Source organism: Castor canadensis, chromosome 12 (genome assembly GCF_047511655.1).
Source record: "Castor canadensis chromosome 12, mCasCan1.hap1v2, whole genome shotgun sequence".
NCBI classification, from domain to species: Eukaryota; Metazoa; Chordata; class Mammalia; order Rodentia; family Castoridae; genus Castor; species Castor canadensis.
The window spans coordinates 46,657,371-46,683,261 of record NC_133397.1 but is presented as its reverse complement, the minus strand read 5'-3'; the positions used below and the strand labels follow the sequence as shown (position 1 = coordinate 46,683,261).

The 25,891-nt window shown below is 35.3% G+C and overlaps 1 protein-coding gene across 4 annotated transcripts in view; it reads left to right on the top strand.

Annotated features, from left to right (window-relative positions):
• Nucleotides 1-25,891, top strand: part of Psme4 (proteasome activator subunit 4) — a 96,177-nt gene that overhangs the window by 58,554 nt on the left and 11,732 nt on the right. For 3 of the 4 annotated variants that reach the window (XM_020168581.2, XM_074049707.1, XM_074049705.1), the window contains 21 exons: nucleotides 869-925; nucleotides 1,142-1,197; nucleotides 1,284-1,382; nucleotides 2,874-2,936; nucleotides 3,072-3,167; nucleotides 3,980-4,111; nucleotides 6,513-6,722; nucleotides 8,400-8,536; nucleotides 9,517-9,570; nucleotides 10,122-10,251; nucleotides 10,862-10,943; nucleotides 12,062-12,215; nucleotides 12,730-12,799; nucleotides 13,355-13,480; nucleotides 13,994-14,146; nucleotides 16,144-16,248; nucleotides 16,751-16,842; nucleotides 17,784-17,915; nucleotides 18,300-18,508; nucleotides 20,823-20,908; nucleotides 24,789-24,917. In XM_020168581.2, coding sequence (XP_020024170.2) covers nucleotides 869-925; nucleotides 1,142-1,197; nucleotides 1,284-1,382; nucleotides 2,874-2,936; nucleotides 3,072-3,167; nucleotides 3,980-4,111; nucleotides 6,513-6,722; nucleotides 8,400-8,536; nucleotides 9,517-9,570; nucleotides 10,122-10,251; nucleotides 10,862-10,943; nucleotides 12,062-12,215; nucleotides 12,730-12,799; nucleotides 13,355-13,480; nucleotides 13,994-14,146; nucleotides 16,144-16,248; nucleotides 16,751-16,842; nucleotides 17,784-17,915; nucleotides 18,300-18,508; nucleotides 20,823-20,908; nucleotides 24,789-24,917 — 2,372 coding nt within the window. The remainder of the gene's footprint in view (nucleotides 1-868; nucleotides 926-1,141; nucleotides 1,198-1,283; nucleotides 1,383-2,873; nucleotides 2,937-3,071; nucleotides 3,168-3,979; nucleotides 4,112-6,512; nucleotides 6,723-8,399; nucleotides 8,537-9,516; nucleotides 9,571-10,121; nucleotides 10,252-10,861; nucleotides 10,944-12,061; nucleotides 12,216-12,729; nucleotides 12,800-13,354; nucleotides 13,481-13,993; nucleotides 14,147-16,143; nucleotides 16,249-16,750; nucleotides 16,843-17,783; nucleotides 17,916-18,299; nucleotides 18,509-20,822; nucleotides 20,909-24,788; nucleotides 24,918-25,891) is intronic. The other variant, XM_074049706.1, reaches the window with a different exon arrangement.

The window sequence follows — 25,891 nt, the reverse complement described above, 5'->3', positions numbered from 1 at the left end:
CAGCACCTGGCAAATTTTCTTTTCTTTTAATTTATTTTTTCCTGTGGTGCTAGGGATTGAATTTAGGACCTTGTGAATGATAGGCACGTTCACTACCACTAAACTACACCCCAGGCCCTTGAATTTTACGTTAATATTTATGTGAAACAAGGCCAGAGATGTAGGTCAGTGGTAGAGTACATGCTTAACATGCACAAAGTCCTAGGTTCAATTTTCAGCACTGGAAAAAAAAATTTATATGAAACATTTTTTGTGCTATTTTAATGTTCTTGATCTCACCTTAAAAGATACTTAGCATACTTCCTTACTAGTGGATTGAGCACTAGAATTAGTTAATATGCATTAATTGCTAAGGCATAATTGTTTGCTTGATTTAAGTCATCTATAACTCTTTAGAGAATTCTGTGCACTTGTAGTCTCTAGTTGGCAACTAGAGCCTTTGAAATATTGGTAATTGGTTTTTCTCCCCTCCTTTTTGCCCCTCCCCCCACCTTACTGCCTAAAGGTTTTATGAACTAGTAATTTTATTTACTTTTTTTTTTTTAATTTCAACTTTTTTTTTGAGAGAGATCTCACTATGTAGCCCAGCTTGCCTTGAACCTGCCATCCTCCTGCTTTAGTCTCCTGAGTGTTGGAATTACAGGGGAAGCTAGACATTCTAAACATGGATGTTTTGGAAGTAATTGTATATATGTATCATGCCTGCTACTAGGCCAACTATGATAAAAGACAGGCCCATTTGTTTTTTTCCCTAGATACTTTATCCCTTTTTAACATAAGCTATTGATAACAAATGTCAGTAACCTGAGGAACCTTCAGTATCTAAAATGCTTTCTCTTGTTTTTGTTTGTTTGTTTGTTTTAAACAGATACATCCAGAGAGAACCATCGAGAAGCAATTGCTAGGGTCATAAGGAAGCTTCTTAGTAAGTGTAGATAATACAGATGTACATACATACATTTAACTTATATGTGCTAATAAGTGATTAGGAATTTTAGCCTGTAACTTATGTGCTTTTACTTAGCATTTTTTATCCTAAATGGGGAGAATATTGGGCAGGGTTTTTTTCCTTAAGTAATGAATTGAGATTCACACAGTAATTCAAAATATTTTAAACAAAATTGTTTTTTACTCATTGCAGACCACATACTTGATAATTCAGAAGATGATACCAAGTCATTATTTCTTATCATAAAGGTATAATTATTATAGTTCCATAATTATTAATATAATCTGGCATGACTTGGTGGCTTGTAATTAAAATGTGAAATTCTTTGATACAGATTATTGGAGACCTTTTGCAATTCCAAGGATCTCATAAGCATGAATTTGACTCCCGGTGGAAAAGTTTTAACTTAGTAAAGAAATCAATGGAAAATCGGGTCAGTATTTTCACTTAAAAGCTGAAATAATATTTTTAAAAAGATGTATAATAGTCCTGATTTGGGCATTGGTTTGTTTTTTGTAGTACGGGGGTTTGAACTTAAGACCTCACGCTTGCTAGGCAGGTGCTCTGTCACTTAAGCTACTCCACCCACTGGTCCTTGGAGATTGTTTTGTTTTTGGAGATTTTTTTTTTCTACAGAGGAATTTTCCCTATAAATAAAAATAGTGTATTTTAAGATATTGTATGAAGGCTGAGAACATCATGGTATAGTTCAAATGGATCATAGAGAAGATGTGTTTACTTATGCAAAGTCATCCAGCTCCTTCCATGATCATTTCTGAACTCTCAGTGGGAATTTGTACAACAGGATCCAGGCTGTCTCTCAGGAACTTAAAAATACTAAAAAACAGGAGGAATTGTCAAAGGCATGAACATTTATGTAAATCAGAAAAATGTATCTTGTGTTATATTTGTGCTCCAGTGGAAGTCAGTATGAGCTTCTCTGGAAGCATGGAAGAAAGAGTGTCTGATTACACAAGGAGCTGTTTGTAGCAATGTTCTTCTACAGGGGACTTTTACTGAAGTTGAATCTGTAAAGGTTGTATGCTAATTGTGCTACATATTTTGGAGAGAGGGAATAATATGTAAAGGGGCAGAGAGACATAAAACATGGCATCCTTTAGGGAAGAGTGGTGGGAAGTAAATTAGGTTGTTCATAGGTTCACTAGTTTGTTTTTAGAAAGTGTTTCAGTTTTATAATCAGCACTGGGGAGCCATTAAAAGTTCTTAAGGTAGATTTAATTTGAATGTTGGAAAAATGAATATTCAGTTTACTGAGTATTGGCAAGCTCTGCCACTACTGAGAAAAACAAATACTAAGAGATCAAGAGTGGAAACTGGGATGACAGTTCAGTTGTCATTATAGTCCAGGTGATTAAAACACTGCTTAATCAAGTTACTGGCATTAGGGAGATCATGTGTTTTGAACAAGGCAGAATTGTGGGGACTTTGACGAATGTGATAATGGTGTGCAAAAGGAATGGTCTTTGAATCTTAAGTGTCTTCCTTCGGTGACTGGGTGGAAGATTATGTTTGAAAAAGCTTTAATGATAATTTTTAGGAATATGAAACATACTATGTTTTGTAGTAAACGCATAGTTATCATGAAAGGCTGTTTGTAAATGTAACAGAGTTACCAGTTTTCTTAAAAGGCTTTTTTGTACTTTCAGTAAATACTGAAACTTAATACAGTTAAATAGTAATAAGTACCAACTCTTGTTCTTCCTTGCATCAAATCAATTAATAAACTACCAGCAAAACGAGCTATTTCTGGAGCATAAAGGAGGATGTTTCTGCTATTAGACATAATATTAATTCAGATGTTATATTTCTAAGTGTAAGCCTGATGGTTTCTGAATGAATGAAATACCACCAGCACTCAGCAGTCCACCATGAAAGTTTTTTGAAATACTGCTTTGTTTTCTAGCTCCATGGGAAAAAACAACATATCAGGGCATTACTGATTGACAGAGTAATGTTGCAGCATGAGGTAAACATCTTTTTCAATCATGATAACCTTTTAAAATGCCAGCTTTCTGGATGAATACTTATTTATGGTTTTCATAAATAAATTAACTTTTAGTAAATGTTAAAGAGATCTGATTTTTTTACATTGTTTTCTTAGCTACGAACACTAACTGTTGAGGGTTGTGAATACAAAAGAATACATCAAGATATGATCAGAGATCTTCTTCGATTATCTACAAGTTCATACAGTCAGGTAAGGCTTATCTGAGCACTCTGCCCTTCATTCTCATTTTATTATGTGCAATCCAAACATAATAATAATCTCTCAAAGGTCATCCAGTAGGAAATAAGAAAAACAAAATTAAAATCTAGGCCCCACTTAACTCATACTAGCATTGAAAACACCTTTCAAATATATTCAGTTTTTTTGGATAAAAATGTTTTAAGTTTGCTATTGATAATAAGTTTCTCTTTTTTTAAATTTAAATTTGAGAGAGAGTGCTAGTATGGTGTTGCTGTCATTCAAGTTAGATTTTGAAGGCTGCTCTATGAAGGCAGTATCATTCCTTCTATGCATTGTGCTTTGGTTTCAGGGAGATGCTACCATGTAGGGTAGGGTCCATTCTTTAAGGTAGGACAGGACCAAGAGATATCTCTAAGCACACAGAACTGGAAAAAGGAAGTAATTCACATGCAATCACTTATTCTTTGTAATTTCCTTTGTGTGGACAGAATAAATCTGACTTTTCTCATTAAGAGTAACTCAGTAAAATGTTTGTTGATCTGTGACTTACTTAGTTATGTTACTGAACAAATGTTTATCCATTCCATTACATTCAAGTTCCCTTTTATCAAAAGAACCTAAGCCATGAATATGGTTGGTGATTATGTAATTTTCTTTCTGTAATTGTCTGCTCATTTTTTTAGGATACATACTTTGATATATTTTTCTGTTAATTAGAAAGCATTTAAATTACCATCACTTCGCTTTTGATAATTCATGTAGACATCTTTCTTAGTTTGTCTACCATTTCATTAAAAATCTGATTTTAATACTTTTTCTAGGTCAGAAACAAGGCTCAGCAAACATTTTTTGCTGCCTTGGGAGCATATAACTTCTGTTGCAGAGATATCATTCCTTTGGTTTTGGAGTTCTTACGGCCCGATAGACAAGATGTCACACAACAGCAGTTCAAGGTATATATGTTTTTTACTATGAAAAATTTCAAAGATACAGAAAAGAATTCTGAAATAACCATCCATGTATGCACTACTCAGATTCTATATTTAAAATTTTATTTTACTTTAGCACATGTCCATTTATCTTATTTTTAAAATGTATTTCAGAGTAAATGAAAGAACATCAGGGCAATTTATCTTTAAATAAGTGTACTCTTTTTGTCCCTAATTATTCACATGGTCATTGTTACCATGAAGAAAATAAAGCATGCAGACTCCCTTCAAGAAGAGTTAAGTGATTGAATAGCCTGACTAACCCATGGGAGAGGGAAATGAAAGACCAAAAAATTTAGAGTAGCATGACCAGCATGAAGGAAGGGCCTGAGACAGTAAGAAATATTATAAGTAAGAGCAACTGAGTGAAAGCTTCTGTGATTTGAGCAGAGAGGGAAGGAAATGACACAAGGTAAGGCAGATACTATGTCTTACAGAGATGTGGTAGAGTCTGGGTGAGATGTATTGATTGTTTTTATCACCAGAAAGAAATGGGTTGATTGATAGTTATTAAGGAGAGAGAATGGATAGGACTTGGCAAATGAATGTGAGAGGACTGAAAAGTGGGGGTATTTATCTACCTCTAAGTTCTGGATTGTACAGCTGGTTACTGGACGCATCACAAAGTGAGAACTGAATTAATTTGTTTGGGCAAGTTGAATTTGTTTGAGTCCTATAAACCAAAAGACAGTGTCTAGAAGGCTGTTAGCACAGATACCTTTTCTATGTATTTTGGTAATAAATGAAATATTTGGGTTTGGTTTGGAGCCTAGACGTTGAGTGAGAAGAGGGGCATGTGTTTGAAAAGCTCTTTTAGAAGCTAAGTAGAGCTGGGCATGGTGGTACTCACCTGCAGTCCCATACTTTGAAGACTGAGGCAGGAGGACCAATTGAACCTATAAGTTTGAGACCAGCCTTGGCAACACAGCAAGACTCTATCTCAGAACAAAACAAAAAACAAAACAGGGCTGGAGGGAAATCTCAAGTGGTAGAGCATACAAGGCCCTGGGTTCAAATCCCAGTACTGGCAAAAAAGAAAAAAATCAAATTAGAAGCCAAGTGGAAGAGCTGACTGAGATTCAAGGAGATCAGAAAGATATCATGAAATGAGGAATCATAGAAGGCAAGAAGAGCTCTTCCTAAAAACTATCCAACTTTCTGCATAAAATAATGATGAGCATTAAATAGGTTCTTGAAGTTAGCTTGTAAGACAGAAGTCAGTAAACTATAGCCTGGGCTCAATTATTTGCTTTTGTACACAAGGTTTTATTAGAACACAACTGTATCCATTCCTTTATGTATTCTATATGGGTGCTTTCATGCTATAGCAGCAGCAGTGAATAGTTGAAATTGCTACCAGATGAAATTGCTTTCTGGTCCTTTACAAAAAGAGTTTCCTGACCTCCAGTGGCAAGTGTTGTATGTAGAAGGATGAATTGGAGGGTATGTGGTTGACCTCTTGTTTTATATAGACAATATAGGGAGGTCAAGTAGAATCAAAATTGAAAAACACCTATTTAGTCAGCAAATTGAGGTAACCAGTGACCTTGTGGAGAGCAGATATAGAAAGGAATGGAATACAGGTATGTATAAATCTAGATTGGAATGAAGTTAGAGTAATTGTTCTGGAAATAACAAAGTGTTGTGATAGTAACAGCTCTTTTTATGAATAAGGGGTACCTTAGGGCTAGACGCATGGCTCAAGTAGTAGACCACCTGCCTAACTAACAAGCATGAGGCCTTGAGTTCCAGCCCTCATACCAAAAATTAATTAAAATAAGTAAATTAAGTAAAATAAAATTGGAAATTACACACACATACCCTCTCTTTCTCTCTCTCTACATATATACATATATACATATATATATATATAGAAAAGGGACTACCTTAGAAAGAGTATCCACTGTCCTCAGAATCATTCTGGTTAGTTGAACTGTGAAAACTACATAGTATAATTAAATAACCAAATTTTTATATACTTAGTAAAATGCCACACAACTGAATATTAACAACTACTTTAAGCCATGTACCCTAAAATACTGATATGTATTTTATGATATGGTAGAAGAAAATTAGAATGGAATCTATGTTCTTAGAAACATCCTTTGCTGATTACCTTTTTAATAGTCATTTTATACTGGGGGTTTGAACTCCACCTCGTGTTTGTTAGGCAGGCACACTACCACTTGAGCCACTGCAATAGCCCAATAGCCGTTCTTTTAGCAAACCCTTCATGTTAAATGTGTGAACCTATTTTATAAACCAATGTCTAGTATTTAAGTAATCAGTGTGAATTTAAAAATACCATGTCGGTGCATTGGCTACACCTAAACCATTTTACATATAAATTTATTTCTTCCTGCAGGGCGCCTTATATTGTCTCCTTGGAAATCACAGTGGTGTGTGCTTGGCAAACCTTCATGATTGGGACTGCATTGTGCAGACATGGCCAGCAATTGTTTCCTCAGGGCTTAGTCAAGCAATGTCACTGGAAAAGCCATCAATAGTGAGATTATTTGATGATCTTGCAGAAAAGATTCATAGGCAATATGAAACAATTGGCTTGGACTTCACAGTAAGCAAACCATTTTTTCATTCAAATTTTAGTGGAAATACTGCCTTACTAAAAGTGCCTTTTATTTTTCTACATTGTCTTTTTTTTTTCAATAACAATAATTGTGACCTTTGATTGTAATGATTTTTGAAAGCTGTTTGTTATTCTCTTTCCATTTTGTGCTTTTAGTGATCGTTATTACAGATAATGATAATAATAGAATAGCAGAGCATGTCCAGGAGAGAGCCAGGCCATTTTCTACCAAGAGGCCACAATGATTAATGTTGTGTCTGCCGTTATTCCATGTGTGTTCATGGTAGATTTTTTAAAAGTTCATTATATTTTAGCCAAAGTCACCAAAGATTGGGCACTGGGTTCATACTCTATAGTGCAGAATATCAAAGTTGGATGATTTGACAAATGAAAGAAATAAGGACATAAGTTTCAGTTGACCTCAAATGGAAACAGATAATTAATAGATCTTCTAGGAACTTTCCAAACACACATTCATGCTCCTTAGCATGTCAGAATGAATAAAAGAAGGGTGAAAGAGTAGTCGAACCCCCCCCCCCCAACCTCCCACCCCCGTTTCCTAAAGTGATTATGGTTTGCATCCCTCCCTGGTTTAAAAACCACTGCTCTAAATATATTCCCTGCTGTGCACAAATGTCATTAAATTCTGCTTTCTCTCTCTCTCCCTCCCTCCGTACCACCTTCTCTCTTCCTCTCTCTCTCTCTCTCTCTGTTTTTTGCAGTACTAGGGCTTGAACTCAGGGCATACACCTTGAGCCACTCCACCATGCCTTTTTTTGTAGAGGTGTTTTTGAGATAGGGTTTCACAAACTGTTTGCCCCAGGGATGACTTTTAACCGGGACCCTCCTGAGTAACTAGAATTATAGGTGCCACTGGCACCCGGCTATGCTTTTTCTCTTAATTGAAATGTAATTTGCGTACCATTAAAATTTCATCCTTCTAGCATGTATAGTTGAATACCTGTATGCTCACAGAAATCACAGTTGTGTAACCATTACCGTTCTAATTCCAGGAGATCTTCATCACCCAAAATGAAACCTTGTACCCAATAGAATTCCCTTGTACTCCTTACCTCTGCAGACCACTAATCTATCTTCTCTCCAAATTTGCCCATTAATAGACATATCATATAAATGGAATAAAAAACACATGTATTAGTTAGACTTTTCGTCACTGTAGCAATTACCTAATGAAATCAGAGATGCCTTTTGGCTGATAGTTTCAAATGTTTTAGTCCACAGTGCCTGAGACCTGTCACTTTGGGCCTGAGGTGAGGCAGAATATCATGGCAGAGGAGTCTCCTCACCTCACGGCAGCTAGGAAACAGAGAGGAGTAACAAGAAAGGGCTAGGACATGCTCTTCAAAGGCACACCCCCAGCTTTCTCCCATTAGTATGCCCTACCTTCCGTAGTTCCACCACCTCCTAATAGTCCACTCACATTTTAAATCCAATAGATTAACCTATTAATGAAAGTGGAGCTCTCATGATCCAATCACTTCCCCAATGCCCTGCTTCTGAACACCGCTTGCATCGGACACCAAGCCTTCAATACATACAGGAACCTTTTGGTGGAACACTTCATATTGAAACCATGATAACCTGTATTTGTAGTATGTGTCACAGTTCTGTTTTTTTTTAATCTCATTTTCTCTTTTTAATAAGATTCCAAAGTCATGTGTTGCAATAGCAGAAGTCCTTCAACAGTCAAAAAATCCTTCTGTTAACCAGGCATTACTTAGCCCGGAAAAAATTAAAGAAGGACTTAAACGCCAACAGGAAAAGAATGCTGATGCCCTAAGGTAATTGATGAATAATGGCCCACTAAGATGGATGACATTATATTTAGTAGGCTTTAAATAACTCTAAAGTATAGATGTACCTTATTACTTACTTTTTATGAATTGATTTCTGAAAAACTGCAAAATGTTGCAAGATAATTCTCGCAAAGATTCCTAATGTTCAATTTTAGCTATGGAAGTGGAAAACATCATCTTGAAAGTAAAAGTTATTTTAATTTTGTATCCTTTTCTTACGTGATTTGTCTCTTTTTTTTTAAGATAGTAACATATTAGACACTGTGTAGTTAATACACCTTAGGCATTAAATCCTAAACTCAAATTCAACACATGTAATAATTACTTTTTGATTAAATTTAGTATCTGGATATTAGTAAACTTTTTGGATTTTTGGAATCAAAGCAATTCAGTGATAACACTGAAGTAGGAGCCTTCCTAAACTCAATTTTGCTTTGCCTTATAACTAGAATGTGATTTTTGCCTACCTATTGTTTTCTAAAACATTTGTTTTCTTGAGACGGGGTTTCATAGTGTTGCTTGACTTGGTCTGTAAATCCTGGTCTCAAGCATTCATCTTGCATCAGTGTCTAGAGTTCTGGGATTATAGGCCTTATGCCATCATACCCTGCTTATTTTCTGAAGTGTCTATAGCTTACCTAATGTATTTCAGATAGCCATCTTACCATATAGTACCATTCCTAACTAGTCTTTACTACTTAAAGATTTACTTTTTACTTTTGAATGCCCACTCAGCAGTTGAATTGTTGCCTTATACCTAGCCTTTCACATTCTTCCCCCAGTGCCTCTGCTTATTCATGTACTTTCACTCTGGTCTGCTCTTTACCAGGCCTTGCACCGTCTGGTGATTCACCTGTTATTTAGGGTGAATTTGACTAGAATTTGAATTTATATTATACTGCTTGATGTTTGTCTTTGAACTATAATCAAACAATACCTTTCCTTAAAAATTTTTTTTTTTAAAGGAACTATGAAAATTTGGTAAACACTTTGCTAGATGGTGTGGAGCAAAGAAATTTGTGAGTACAAAAAAATTTCTTTTATTTCCTCAAAGGACTGACCATAAATATTATAGGGGTTTTCTACAGGGAAGACTGAATGACTGTGTTATAGAAATTTGTACTCATTTGTGTGCTTAGAAGAAGACTAAGCAAGGAAAGAATGGAGGAGTTTGAGGTTAATGATAAGAGCAGTGTTCTTTGTAAAACGGGAGGACGGTTTGGAATTGGGAACCAGAAAGAGCTGAGGGGGTGAATGGTGGCTTATATGATCAAAGAACTTCATGCACATTTTAAAAACAATGATGAAACCTGTCAAACATTGTTTTAAAAAGTAGGGAAGTAAGGAGTAATAGGGGTGAATTTGATCAAAGTATATTATGTGCATGTATGGAAATAATCACGAAGAAACACCTTTGTACAATTAATATATACTAAAAAAAAATGAGAAAACCATGATCTTCAGAAGACCTATTTTAATTCTCGAAAGACTTAAATTTGTATTTCAGATACAGTTTTTTTAAGTGGTTTTATAAATAATGTGCTTTCTGGCTTTTGCTCTCCCTTTTAAGGCCCTGGAAATTTGAGCATATAGGCATTGGACTTCTGTCTCTACTCTTGAGAGATGACCGAGTGTTGCCTCTTCGTGCCATACGATTTTTTGTTCAGAATCTCAACCATGATGCAATTGTAGTTCGAAAGGTACATACTATCTTAGATTGAGAATATTTTTCCACTGGAAGTCTTTAAATGTTTCACAAACAGTACATACCTAATATCTTGAAATGTATTGATATGAAATCTGTTAGTTCAGAAATGGTAATTCATCGATCAAACAGCTATGAGGGCATGTTCAAGCATTGCACTTTAATACTGGAAACATACGAAAGATTGACTTTGAAAAATTGGAAAGTCAGGCATGCAGTGTTTCAAGAGGAGAAAAAAATCTAAGGTTACAACTTTTGGTTTGTTTTCAAAGTATTAGAAGTGAGCTGTAAGGTGGGTGCTATCCCTTTCTAGTAAATACATTGGAGAAAAACCCTTAAAAGACCCTGAGGCTAATTTAATGAACAGATAGTAGTTGACAAAGAAAGGGTCAATGTTCTTTTACCAGAGATGCCCATAGGTAATGGTTCAAGAGTGGGAGCCACTAATAGTTCCTTCTCTGTCAGATATTACACTCCATGAGTATTCCACCTCTGCCAGTGTGAGAGGTGCTTTTGACAAAAGTAAGAGTCCAGCTTCTTTTGTTAGTAGTCAGTTATTTAAGAGATTTAAAATTATTGATTGACAAACATTACCTGTTTTCTAGATGGCCATCTCAGCTGTTGCTGGTATTCTCAAGCAGCTAAAGAGAACCCACAAAAAGTTGACCATCAACCCTTATGAAATCAGTAAGTAATACCAAAAGTAATCAGTAGTGCTTTTCAATAGAATAGAGTCAACCTTGGGGGAAAGGGGGATAAAGGACAATGATGAAGGAGGTGAATTCAACTACGATATATTGTGAGAACTTTTGTAAATGTCACAGTGTACTCCCAGTACAACAATAATTTAAATAGTCAAGCTATTTCTATAAATATTTTTATCCCTACTTTTTACTAAGTCAGCTATTTACTTCCTAACATTATTTCATACTTTGTGTTAGTAACCATAGAATAATGTTTGAGGTTATAGTTCTTAAAATAATGTTCTTATTTATAGGAAATACGCAGAAAAATCCTGGGGGTATAGGGATATTGTATGTAAGTCCCAATAAAATAGTGAGTGAGGACGTGAAAGAGCGAATGTGAGAGAGAGAGTGAAAATGTCAAAGTACACATAATAATGTGTCAAAATTTGAGATGTGTAAGTGAAGAGTCTGTGGGAATTCCTTGAAATGTAAGTTCGAAATTAATTCAGAACTAAAATGTTTTCCTCTCCAAAAGTGACATTGGCACAGGCAGAGCTTCCTCAGGCTCTGGAGTCAGAAAAACTTAGCATTCCACCTCAACTGCTTATCCACAAAAGGTCAAGGGCAAGTGTATTCAGTTAGACCCCAGTGTCATCAACTACACAATAGGCTAAGACCAGGACTGGTGGTTTTATACATACACATGAAATGCTGCAGTGGGCAGAAGAAAAAAAAAATTAAAATGTTTTAACAAAATCCTGTTTTAGTGAAAAGGAATGAAGTATGTTAGCATACTTCTCAAATCTTAATATCATTTACTGGATAAATCTAATCTTTTCCGCTCTGGTTTAAAATGCTTCCTCAATTACTCATGTATATGTGGTTCTTTTTTGTTTTTTTCAGGGCTGGGGATTGAACCCAGGGCTTTGAGCATGATAGACCAACACTCCACTGCTCTACCACTCAGCTGTACCCCTATTCCTATATGGTCTTTTTTGAGAAAATATTAATAGATTATTTCTTGTTTTAAAGAGTTGTACTAATAATGTTGATTAAAAGTTGAGAAGAATTGTTGGATAAATGATTTAAATTAATAAAATGTGATTATCTTTTCCTTAGGTGGATATCCTAAACCCACCCAAATTCTTGCTGGTGATAGGCCTGATAATCATTGGTTGCATTATGATAGCAAAAGTATACCAAGAAATAAAAAAGAATGGGAGTCAAGTTGCTTTGTTGAAAAAACTCACTGGGGATACTATACCTGGCCAAAGTAAGTAACTTATCATTGTGCCCCTAATCTATCATTAAGCAGCCTTTGATAATAATTTGTTTTACCTTATTTGGGTTTCTGGGGAGGTTCAGAGGCCCTTGAAGGGTTTTTCCTTCTTCCCTCTTCCTCTCTTTCTTTTGCTCCTGCCAATGCTGTGTCTTGTTCCTGCCTCTTTCCTTCCACTGAAATGCTTTCTTAGCCTTCCTTATGCCGTAACTTACCTGGCTAAGAAGGTTGTTAAAAGCTGCCCTAAATTGTATTCCTATCCATTAATAGTACACATGCCTAAACCAGCCCAGAGAAATACTTGTTTCTCATTGTTGACTTCAATAATTTATGCCATTAGGACACAGTAATCTGGTAGATTTTTAAGACTGAGACTATTATCAACATACTCATATCCCCAAACTTCACATGTAGTAGAGTTCATTAAAAGTACCTTCTAATGCTTTATATCCATGAAGGTGTAATTTTTTTCCTGTGCATATTACAAATATAAACTCTTACTATATAGGAATATGGTTGTTTATGCTGGTGTGGAAGAGCAGCCTAAGCTTGGCAGAAGCAGGGAGGATATGACAGAGGTAAGCATTCATTCCATCATGGGTTTCAAATTCATTTTATTTTTGGCCACTGGTTTATCTCAGTCTCAGTTCAGGTCTTTTTTCCAATTCAGATATTTCAGTGTAGCACTAAACATATGGAGATTATTTGTTGAATTGGTTTATAGTTTGGGGATTTTCATAAATTGCATAGAAGGTGACACAGAAGCATTAAGCCTTCATTTCTTAAGCATAACATTTATTGGTTTTAATTTACAATATGAGAAATGGGTTCATGCTTGAGGATAAAGGAAAAGTCTTAGCTCTTCTTGTGGATTTAACATTTTTAGGGGAGATACTATTTTGGTTCTAGGAAAGTTTTCTGGAGAACCAAAAATTCTTTTAAATAAAATAAAAGCCTTCCATTGAATCAAAACCTTACAATTTTAGGAGCTGAAGGTATGGCTTAATTGGTAGAGCATCTGCCTAATAACTGCCAAAACAAACAAACAACCCATAATTTTATTTTAACCTTTTCAGAATCATGTTTTTAAACAGATTTTAAACCCTGAATATTCTTTCTTTTTAACTTTATAGGCAGAACAGATTATATTTGATCATTTTTCTGATCCTAAATTTGTTGAACAGTTAATTACTTTTCTATCTTTAGAAGACAGAAAAGGGAAAGATAAATTTAATCCTCGACGTTTTTGCCTCTTTAAGGTAAATATTACTTACATACCTTCTTCATAGAACTCAGTAACTGCTCAGTTTATAGATTAATAAGTTTTAAATATTTCATGGAAGTTTGAATTTAGCCATCTGCCTTAATCTAAAATGATACTGGAATTTACATTGATCATACTCATCTTGGCTTAAGGCCAAGACTCTTGAAAAACAAAAAAGACAAATCTTGAGGGATTTATTTTTAGTGTTTGTGATTACAACAAGGAACAACAACAAAAAAGCCTATGCATTTTATATTCATTTGGTTTTTTGAGGCATGATAATATTTTTAAGTTCAAAAGATCACTAATGTCTATTTACGTTTTAATGTGACATATAACATAGCAATATTCTTTTAACTTATAGTCATTATTAAAACAGTTAAGTTCTAAAGGGGAAAGCACTTGGAGTCTTGTAAGGATAATGATGTAGAAACAAATTGCATATGTAATTATAATTTAGAATGATGACCATTTATTTGAGTACTGAATTACTTTCTTTGTTTAATAGGGTATATTTAGAAATTTTGATGATACCTTTCTGCCAATTCTGAAGCCCCATTTAGAGCGTTTGGTTGCAGATTCTCATGAAAGTACCCAGCGATGTGTTGCAGAAATTATAGCTGGCTTAATCAGAGGTTCTAAGCACTGGACATTTGAAAAGGTGATGTAACTGTGCAGCACAATTTCTCTTAAAGATATAGTATCTGTTTATGCAGCGATCCCCATCATAGTTTGATAATGATACTTACAATGGGTCCAGTATGTATTTAGTGCTTTTGAATACATGTCACAAATTCATGGTCCATAGTCAACATTCACTGTCTTTAAATTTTTTATTTGTCAATATTGTGGGTATGGGAAGGAGGGCTATGTTGGGTTGTTTTGGTTTTGATTTTGGTTTTTTTGGCAATTCTGGGGTTTGAACTCAAGGTCTCTTGCTTGCTCGGCAGGAGCTCTCTGCTAGCTCTTTTTTTGTGTTGGGTATTTTTCGGATGGGGTCTTGCTTTTTGCACAGATTGGCCTCAAACCATGATCCTCCTTATTTCTGCCTCCTGAGTAGCTAGGATTATTGGCATGAGCCACTGGCACCTTATTACATTGTTTTGGTTTTTTTTTTAAAGATAAAAGAATTCTGCTTTCTTTTGAAAAGGAGGAAAATCCTGGAACTGTTGCCCCACATCATTGAATCACATCCATTGGCTGTTGCTGTACCTGGGGCTTCTCCCTTCATGAAGCCTCTGCAGCCTTTTACCAAATCCTTTCTCTTATCCTCCTTCCACAGTGCATTACTTCTCTAGTCTTGTACACAGTTGGAGTTTGAGCTCCCTTTTTAGAATGTCAGTCTTAATCTTTGTAAATTTACTTTACACCCTGGTCTAAGGTTAGCAAAATGTACTAGACTGAAAATAACCTGATCAAGTTATAAGGAATACCTAAAATATAAGGTTAGCCACTATTTTCTCAAAAAGAAGACACAAGTATAATTTTTGGCCAGCTTTTAGGAGAACTATGAATGCTTTTGCCTACAAGAAAAAAAATTTAAATGTGTCACACATATCCTTGTCATCCTGTCATTAGAACCACTTTTTGAGGTACCTTTTTCCCAAAACTTACCTCCTTTTTTGAAAAGTCTGTGCCTGGTGCTTTCTGTGGCAAATTTATCCCAAACTTTTCCTCCCCCTTTTTAACTGAAGTCCATGAGTCTGCAGGGTGGGCATCATCTGGGAGGTTGTTAGAAAAAGGAGATCCTGGTTCCCCCTTGAGATTAATGAGTCCATATTTTAACAAAGTCTCAAAGTGATTTGTATGTTCATTAAACTTTGACAAGCAGGACTGAGGCTTGGCCTAAGTGGTAGAGTGCATGCCTAGAAGCCTGAGGTCTTGAATTCAATCCCCAGTATAGGTGTAGGGTGGGGAGGACTTCAAGAAGCATACATACCCATTAAGTCTGTGTACAGCTAAACTGGCTTGTTTGTTTGTTTTTGGTGGGATAAGGGTTTGAACTCAGGGCTTTGTGCTTACAGAGCAGGTACTCTACTGCTTGAGTCACACTTCCAGTCCATTTTGCTCTGGTTATGTTGAAGATGAGGTCTCTGGAACTATTTTCCGAGGCTGGCCTTGAACCATGATCCTCTCAATCTCATCCTCCCAAGTAGCTAGGATACAGGTGTGAGCCACCAGCGCCTGGCCACAGCGAAGCTGTTTAAATTATATTTATAATAATCTAAGACTTAATTTTAAAGATTATAACTGAACTAATTCCTAAATTATATTTACATGTTACTGCCTCCTGTTTTAAGATTCAGTTAAGTAATTGCAACAAGCATGCAAAACTTAAAATTGAGATGTTTTTGTTTTAGCCCAGTGTATTTACTATGCTTTTCAAAATATTAAGAAGAGAAAGTAGTATATGATTTTATAAGGAACCATCTAACGTTTTCCCTTTTTCTTGAATAATGTTTTTTGGGGAAAATTGGCCTATACTTAAATATGTATGAGGATAATAATAACATGGTGAAGTACTTTTTTGGATTCTTTGGGTACTCTAAAAAGTAAGTGATGTGTCAGTTTTTACATGTGTATGTTTCCAAGAAAAGAGATCTTTTCAGAAAAGTGTTAGTGTCATTAACTTTTCTCCATGTCTTTCACTCTGAATAGGTGGAGAAGCTTTGGGAGCTTCTGTGCCCTCTGCTTAGAACAGCCCTGTCCAACATTACAGTAGAAACTTACAATGATTGGGGAACTTGTATAGCAACATCCTGTGTAAGATCTCCTGCTGCCTTCTTTGCCTCACTTTTCAAATTGTTTCATGCCCTATCTCAAAAATGTAGGACATCTCATTATACCTCTTGAAATTTTGTCCATACATACTTTTATTATTTTATACAAAGATTGTACTATTCAGCCCTTCCAGTTTGAGTGAGATCTGCCATAGAAATACGTTTTTAAATTAAGTGACAAGTCAGATTATGTATATGGAAATGTAGCTTCCATATAGTAAAAAGCTGTATAATACAAAGTTATATGGTGTTTATTTCTAATACCAGTTATGTCCATAGCTCATGTACTTCAAGTACATTTAGCTAACAATTTTCTGTTAACATGAGTTATGATTACATTTGAATTTAACCCACCAATTTTAGTTTGATTTTCTTTCTGTATACTTATATGTATTTTTAACATTAAAAAATATAACTGGGTATGATTTTTAAAAAATAGACCTTTAGGTTCTCCATTTAATTATTACTTTATATTTTCAATATAGGAAAGCCGAGATCCCCGGAAGCTTCACTGGCTTTTTGAGCTGCTGTTGGAATCGCCACTAAGTGGTGAAGGAGGATCCTTTGTAGATGCATGGTAAATAAAAAGAAAACCTATGAGGTTAACACGAAAGATTTTGTATAAATGGAAATGCTTTGCATTGGCGGTGCATACCCAAAAAGTCCTAACATTCAGGAGGTAGAACCAGGAAGACCATGAGTTCTAGACCAGTCTAGGATACATAGTGAGACCCTTTCTCAAAACATAGAAAAAATAAAAAATGAAAATGAATTGTCTATTCTTCTAAATGCTAGATGAAGTGATTTACTTCTTCTGAAAGACAACTTAATCCACTTTAGTACAATGTAGGATACTTAGTTATTTGTTGTTTGGAAACAAGTAAGAGAAATGTGGGCCACCTCAGCAATTCCAGCATAAGCTAGATCCATCCTTACCTGCTTTCACATCTTTTATTTGGGTAGCTGTTTGTAGTTTGACAGTGTTGACTTTGCTATCACATCACATATTAGTAAAACATTCATTTTTTTTCCCATGTCATTACCCAACTTCTGCTAAAGACATGCTGCCTTTCAACAAATCCAGAATTTTCACTTTTTGCCTAACTTAAACATACATGCCCTTTGTAGCTTGGGGGGATTACCATAATGTTTACATTGCTTTTGGGGACCCCATTTGATTTTTGGAGGCATATTTTCACAAAACTAAGAGCAGGGAAACACTCAGCAGATAGCACAGAATTTAAACACAACCAGTGATCATGTGGGACTGACAGAGCTTCTGCACATCAGCTGAGCTGCATAATGGGAATTTAATTTTTTTCTTTAGAAATTTATTTTTTACTGTGTTTGATAATAAATCTGCAAATAAGGCAGGCTTAATGTATTTTGAATTGTGGATGGTTTATTAAGTGGGAAATGGTGTAAGTTTTAATAAAATACAGGCCTTGCTTGTCTGTACTATTGGCATGTAAAAGTAGAAAGGGACTCTAATGTGATGCTTTCGTCTTTTAATTTTAGTCGACTCTATGTTCTGCAAGGCGGCCTTGCCCAGCAAGAATGGAGAGTGCCTGAGCTATTGCACAGACTACTGAAGTACTTGGAACCCAAACTCACCCAAGTTTACAAAAATGTCAGGGAAAGAATAGGGAGGTAGGTATAATTTTTTTCTGTGGTGCCTCTTAAGTTCTTTTTGTTAAATTTTAATATCTCACAAATACATACTGGTTATGTTGCTAGTGAGTGTCATTCTGTCTTCTTGCTCAAATTTTGTTTAGTATTGTTTTGTGGGGAATGAGACAAGACAATGAATGTAAAGTGGGAAGGCAGTGTGTCAGAAGCCAGAGGTAAGAAATCACCACACCCCACATTTAATACAGGGCTCCAAATTACAGTGCTCCTTTTACAAACAGGGTAGTCTGAGACTCTGTCCAGGAATTGTCTTTGAGAAAGTTTACTTTGGTTGGATCATAACTTTTGAACGTAAGTTTTAATGATGATGTAGGACCTCTTACTTTTATGCATCTTATTTAACAGTGTGCTGACCTACATATTCATGATAGATGTTTCTTTGCCAAATACTGCGCCAACAACATCCCCTTGTATTCCTGAGTTTACTGCTCGAATCCTAGAGAAATTAAAACCCCTCATGGATGTGGATGAAGAAATTCAGAACCATGTTATGGAAGAAAACGGAATTGGTGAAGAAGATGAACGAACTCAGGGCATTAAACTCTTAAAAACCAGTGAGTGGATAAAATCAGTAGAAATTCACTTGAAAACAGATATATATTTTGATTCTCTGGCAAAAACTCCCTCTCCACTTTTAAAATTGGGGTAAAACATCATGTATTGTAAAATTTAGTATTTAAACCATTTTTAACTGTATAGTTAATTTGCATTAATTTCATTCACATTTGTGCAAGCATCACCATCACCCATCTCCAGAATTCTCTTCATCATGCAAAATTGAAATTCTGTGCCCATAACAATAACTTCCATTCTGCTTCCCCTACCTCCAGCCCCTAATGGCCATCAGTTTACTTTCTGTATCTATGAATTTGTCTATTCTGGATAGCTCCTATCAGTCAAATCATACAATATTGGTTCTTTTATGTGTAGCATAGAATTTCATGGTTAACCCATGATGTACCATGAGTAAGAAATTCATTTCTTATTTTCTTTATGTATTCATGTGTTAATTGACATTTGGGTTATTTCTACCTTCTGACTGTTGTAAATAACATGATTATGAGCATTGATATGTAAGTATCTATTTTGAGTCCCAGCTTTCGTTTCTTTTTGCTTATATACCTAAAAGTAGAATTGCCAGACTATCTGGTATTTTTGTGCTTAACATTTCAAGGCGCTGCCAAACTGTTTTCCACAGTAGGTGCACCATTTTTCATTGTAATTATTAAATGCAGAAGGGTTCCAATTTGCCCACATCCTTGCCTACCCTTGTTTTCTGGTTTTTTTCCCCCCCCCTGTCTTTTTTTCTCCTAATTATAGCCCTTCTAATGAATGAAAAGGTATCTTGTGGCTTGATTGGCATTTATGTAATGATAAGTGATGTTGAACATCTTTTTGTGTAGATGGGTCATTTGGATATTTTCAGTAGAGGAATGTCAACTCAAGTCCTTTGTCCATTTTTGAATTATGGTGTTTTGTTGCTGATGAGTTATACAGTTCTTTATATGTTCTGGATGTTAACAATACCTTATCAGGTATAAGATTTGTAAATATTTCCTCCTATGGGTTTCGATACTGGGGTTTGAACTTAGGGCATTGTGCTTTGCTGAGCAGGGACTCTACCACCTGAGCCACTCCACCAAGCATTGAATTTTCTTTTTACTTCATTGATATTGTCATTTGAGCAGACGTTCAATTTTGATGAACTCCAATTTATCTGTTTTTTATTTTCTTTCCTTTGTAATTCATTGCTAAATCAAATACCATGAAGTTTTCCCTTTATATTCCCTTCAGGGTTTTTTTGTTTTTGTTTTGTTTTTTATAGTTTTGGTTCTTACATTTCTATCTTTAATCCACTTTGGTTTTTGTATATGACGTGAGCTTTAGAGTCTGACTTCATTATTTTGCATGTAGAGATCGAGCTTTCCTAGTTCCATTTGTTGAAAAGATTGTTGTTGGACAGTGAGTATGACTCAAATGGGAGAATGCCTGCCTAGCAAGCACAAGACCCTGAGCAAACCCCAAGACAGCCAGAAAGAAAAGTAAAAAAACACATTGTCCTTTCTCCATTGAATAGTCTTAGGAGTCTTATTGGCCATCACATCGTGAAAGTATACTTCTGGATTCTTTATTCCATCAGTTTAGGTGCCTGTTCTTATGACAGTAGCACACTGTTGATTACTATACCTTTGCAGTAAGTTTTGCAATCAGTAAGTGGAAGTCCTCTAATTTTTTCAAGATTGTTTTGGCTATTCAGGGTATCCTATTGTATAGTATCTAAAAATTTTCCAAGGATTCTAAGTATAGAATAATAATAACTGCTTGGTTATTATTTTTGTTACCTTAGAATTATTGATGACTAATTTTAATGTTTACTTGGTTTAAGCACTTGGTGGACTGCTAATAATTTGCATATTCTTGCCAAGCGTCTGTGGCTCACACCTGTAATCATAGCTATTCGCAGGCAGAGATCAGGAGGATCACGGTTTAAAGCCAGCCTGAGCAGATAATCTGCGAGATCCTATCTTGAAAAAACCCATCACAAAAAGGGGCTGGTGGAGTGGCTCAAGGTATAGGTCCTGAGGTCAAGCCCCAGAACCACCAAAAAAAATTTTTTTTTTTTTTTTTGTATATTCTTTTCTGAGAAGTAGCCTCACTACCCTGGATTAGTTGATAATCTTTGTCATGGATCCTATTTTACTGCTGGTCAGTATCTAATTTATGAAGTACCATAGGTGATTTCTTTCATAATAGTAAAGAGCTGTCTGATGGCCTCTTTGATGCTAGTATTACTCTCATTGTAGTATCATTCTTTGTAATCTCTTAACTTGATGTGGTGACTGACTCTACGTGTTTATTTCCAAATAGTATTGAAATGGCTTATGGCAAGTGCAGGAAGATCTTTTTCTACAGCAGTCACAGAACAACTTCAACTTTTGCCTTTGTTTTTTAAGGTAAGGTTACAGTTGAAATGAAGAAAATACTAATGATGAAAAGAAAACCACAGTGTAACTTTTGAATGTAGTCATTTTTTCCTTATTATTCCTTAGATAACTATTACAATTTAATGTTCAGTTTACTCTGTAATAGTTTATGTTTGATTTTATTATAGTTGTTTCCTAGGTAGGCAATAAGAGGCGGGGAGTCTGGTAATTCACAGTGTGAACTCTGCAGATAGGCTTCCTGGGTTCAAACTTGGCTCCATAACTGGTGTAACTAAATAACTATGGGCAAGTAATTCGGCCTTTCAGAACTTCCCTTTCCTTATCTATAAAACAGGAGTCACAATAACCACTTATCTCCTAAGAATATTGTGAGGATTAAGTGAGTTAATATTGTATATCCTTCACTATTAAAATTGAATAGTTTTATGACTGAGTTCAATACCTGGAATACCATATCATCTGAGTTTTCATTCCCTGCCCTGGCATTAACAAATGTTAAGAATTCAGATGAAGTGGAATAGTTCACTAATATAGTGAATTCTAAACTAAAAGCATAAGGGTTGCCTGCATGTGCAAGGTGCTCAGGGCTGCCTCAGGGTTCAGTGTGTAGCTGAGTGTTAGCTCTTGCAGATTCGATCCTTAGCACCACCAAAAGTTAAAAAAAAAAATTTTTTTTTTCAAAGAGAATGTTTCTGTTCATTAATGATACAATGAACATCTTCTGCATAATAAATTTTTCACATTTTGCATGTAGATTTATATATCACCAGAAATGAAAACAGTGAATCAGTTTCAGTTAATGCAGTGTTTTTAGAAACATGGTACATTAGCTGTTTCATTTAATATGTTATTTATCCTATCATAAAGCAGTTTTATATCCATGAAAATCAAGAAATTTGGTGGGTGCCTGTGGCTCATGTCTGTAATCCTAGCTACTTGTGAGGTAGAGATCAGGAGGATCGCAGTTTGAAGCCAGCCTGGGCAAAAAAAGCAAGACTCCCGTCTCAAAAATACCCATACACAAAAGGGCTGGCTCAAGTAGAGTACCTGCCTAGCAAGTGTGAGGCCCCGAGTTCAAACCCCAGTACTGCTCCCACCCAAATTAAAAAAAACAAAAAAAAATCACGAAATTCTTTTAAAAATACACTCAAAGTAAAACTTTGAGTACTTTCTCTACTCTGATTGCTTAGTGCTGCTCAAGATTAATGGAAGAGATGTTCCAACCAAGAATAATTTACATAGTCCCATGCTTTGGGGCATATAGAGAGTTTTCAGTCAAAATACTACTTGCAAATGTTTTTTTTGTTGTTGTTTTTTGGGTGAATTTCCACAACTTCTAAAACTGTCTTCAAATACATGAAGCAGGGGATAATGTTAGTATCTGTCACAGAATTGTTATAAAAGAAAAATGAAGTGGTTCCTGTGTTTCTATCAGTGAATCAGTTAAGGTTCTTTTGATTGCAAGCATTTGAAATCAACTAACTATGAAAGGAAATGTAGGAGATTAATTAGATTACCCACAGGTATCAACATGGTTCAAAGAATAGAGTAAAAGCTGAAAATCAGAGTAGGAACCACAGCATCTCTGAGAATCCTTATATGCAGTAATGAAAGTATTCTTCCAAACCTAGAGACTGTTTTGTTTAGCAAAAAAAAAAGTTTTAGTTCCACAAGTAATACAATAATTGGATACAGTTACTCAAAACTAAAATATTTAAGAGAGTCTGACAGTCTTTCCCAAATGAGTTTCCTTGCATTGCTAATGGCTTAATTTGCTGTTAAGGAGTTTTGCATCATGCTTAATCCATATGGTAGAGTTCAGCCATTGAATTTCAGGCTTTTGCTGTTTTGAGTAGAATGTTTTTACCCAAGATGCACTTGAGAATACTGCAGCTTAATTTGAAAAGTACATTCTTTTGATAGTGTTAGCAAGAAAGACTGACAACTCAATAGTGGATGAGTATCTTGAATTTTCTGGCAGTAATGATAGGTTTCCTACAAATGGGTACCTTTCATTACCCAAACTCTAAATAATCTCATTTTACTGTGGTAGAAAAATGTACAAAAGGAGAATGGAGGAGTGGCTCAAATGGTAGAGCACATGCCTAGCAAGTGTAGGCTCTGAGTTCAATACCAGTTGTGTTGGGGGGTGTGGGACACAACAAAAGAAAAACAGCTGCCTACATTACCTAGAGATTTTTAACTATTTCAAATTTGTCATTTTTTTACCTCCTTTTTTCACATGTGTCATTTTTACCCTGATTTGTTCATGTGTACTCTTAACTCCTTGGCTTGTGACTATGCCTATGCCACATGCTGCAACAGTTTATATGTGAAATTGTTTTAAGCAGGATTATTTCGTTCTGAAAGTGGTTTTTATTTTTAATCCAGCATATCACGACCATCTTTCCATATCAGTATACACTTTTGCCTTTTGATTTTGAATGACTTATATTTTTATCATCATTTTAAAATTTAACTAGTTGTCTGTTGAAGGAAACTCTTAACTCCTTGGTTATTAGAAAACAATACTGACAATATCTTGCACACATGATATAAAGAGCAAATACAAATTGTCAACAGAAACTTAAGAATTTTTTGCATGAGAGGTAAAAGATATAAAAGTGCAAGTGGTTAAATAAAATCCCAGCAATTCTAAGTTTAAAGTACATAATATTGAAAAATAATATCTATTATAGTATAATCTATTTCTCTTTTGAAAATGTACTTAGGTATTTTATAGCTCTCTCTACCTAAAAAGCAGAAAAACAATACCAGCCTAGAGTTGTAACAATTAATGCTCCTAGTGTCCAGATGATGGTTTCTAAAGATCATTTACCACTAAAACAACAAGGGCTTCTTAGGGAAATGAATGGTTTCATGTTTAGAGCAAGGAATGTACAAGATAAATCTAGATCATCTTGTCATACCAGAAACCAAAGACACTTGTGTTAAAGGAATCGAGCCAATTTGCGGAAGTCCCTGCTAGTCAAAGAAGAAATGAACATCAGCATGAAGAGTAACTACAGTGGATTAAAGCCACCAGATATATTTAAATTAATTATGTTAGAATGATTTTTTTTGTGAAAAAATTTCATACGCACTTTTACAGGACAGGGAGGAAATCATTGTTTTGAATAGCAGAAGTTTTTCCATATGTAAATATTCTAGGTAATAATGAAAGAATGACTGTCACCATTTTGCAAACCTGTCTTTATATTCTTGGATCATCACTGAAAGAGAAAACAAAATATCAGTGAAGGAAATACACAATAGCAATTATACTGTGCTCAGTCACACTTCAATAAAATTAGACCTCTAGATCCAGTGCCCATACTGGAACCAAGGCACACCTACTGTCACAGGGCTGCAGTCAACACAGGCCATGGAAATAGACCTAGGTTTTTCCCTCTAATTAAAAAAGGTCAAGGAATTTTAAAAGAGATTTAAGAAATATAGTAGTTAAATGCAATGTGTGATCATTATGTTGAATAGTTCCAAAAAGCCAATTGTAATAACATATGAATACTGTGGTTGGGAATGGTTTATATTGTAACTAGTGAAGTCTTCTGTATGATCATGTCATTATGGGTATTTTAAAAGAGACCTTTGAGAGAGAACATAAAATATTTATTGATGAAATATATTTGGGGTTTGCTTCAGATAATTTAGTTGGGAAGGGGAGCCAGCCATAGGGAAGCAAAAAAAATGAAACAGAGATTACCCATGAAATTTTTCATTATTGAAGAGTGATTGGCTTCTGGTGGAGGGGGGTGTTATTCTCTAGTTTGAAATTTTCCATAGAAAATGTTAAAATATATAGGATGCCTTTGTACTTACTGGCAGTTATTTTTCACTTTGCCTTTTTTTTCCTTAAATTTTTCTCTAGATTGCCCCAGTGGAGAATGACAATAACTATGATGAACTGAAAAGAGATGCAAAGCTATGTTTATCACTAATGTCTCAGGGGTTGCTTTACCCTCATCAAGTGCCTTTGGTACTTCAGGTGCTAAACCAAGTAAGTGTATAACTACTTACTTGTTTACCATTCTAAAAAGTTCATAGAGTCATCTATAGTACATCTAGTACCTGATTTTCATTTTTATTTTGGATTTTGTTTCAGTATAAGAAGACATATATATTAACCAAAGAAACAAACATAGATTCTGTACTGGCTCTACCACAACTTCCATGACTTTTTGCAAGTCACTGAAATTTTAAAAACTTACCTATATACACAAAGTGCTAATTACAAAAGTGCCTTAAATACAAAGTGCTTAAGAGGGTGGGTTCCTTTTGTCATTTCCCTTTTATTCATTTCTATACCTGGTCTACACTAAAGAGCTATAGGATAGTATATTTTCTGTCTATAGTCTTAACATTACTATATGCCAAAGGTTTTTTTTGTTTTATTTTTGGTGATTCTGGGGCTTGCGCTCAGGACCTCACTTGCTAGGCAAGCACTTTACCACTTGAGCCACTCCACCAGCCCTGCATGCTCAGTTTTGTCCAGGGCATACATATGTTACATAAAAATGGACTTATTCTCATAGCTTTCAGATTTTTTTGCCTGAAAAATTTTCAGCAACCTACATTTTTTTTGTAGTGGAATTTCGTAGCTCTTAATCCTTGGAGATGTTAGTAGTCATTATTCATAACTAGTTCTTTTTTTTTTTTTTTTTTTGCGGTGCAAGGGCTTGAACTCAAGACCAAGACCTACACCTTGAGCCACTCCACCAGCTCTTTTTGTGTTAAATATTTTCAAAATAGGGTCCTGTGAACTATTTGTCTGGGCTGGCTTCGAACCGCAAGCCTCCTTATCTCTGCCTCCTGAGTAGCTACGATTACAGGTGTGAGCCACCAGCGCCTGGCTCATGACTAGTTCTTGCTCCTGAAGTTAACTTTTACCTATGTGTTCCTATTATTCAACTATCAGACATTCTCAATTGCTACCTGAAATGGCTCTTTCAGCCCTTTATTTAGGAAGAGACA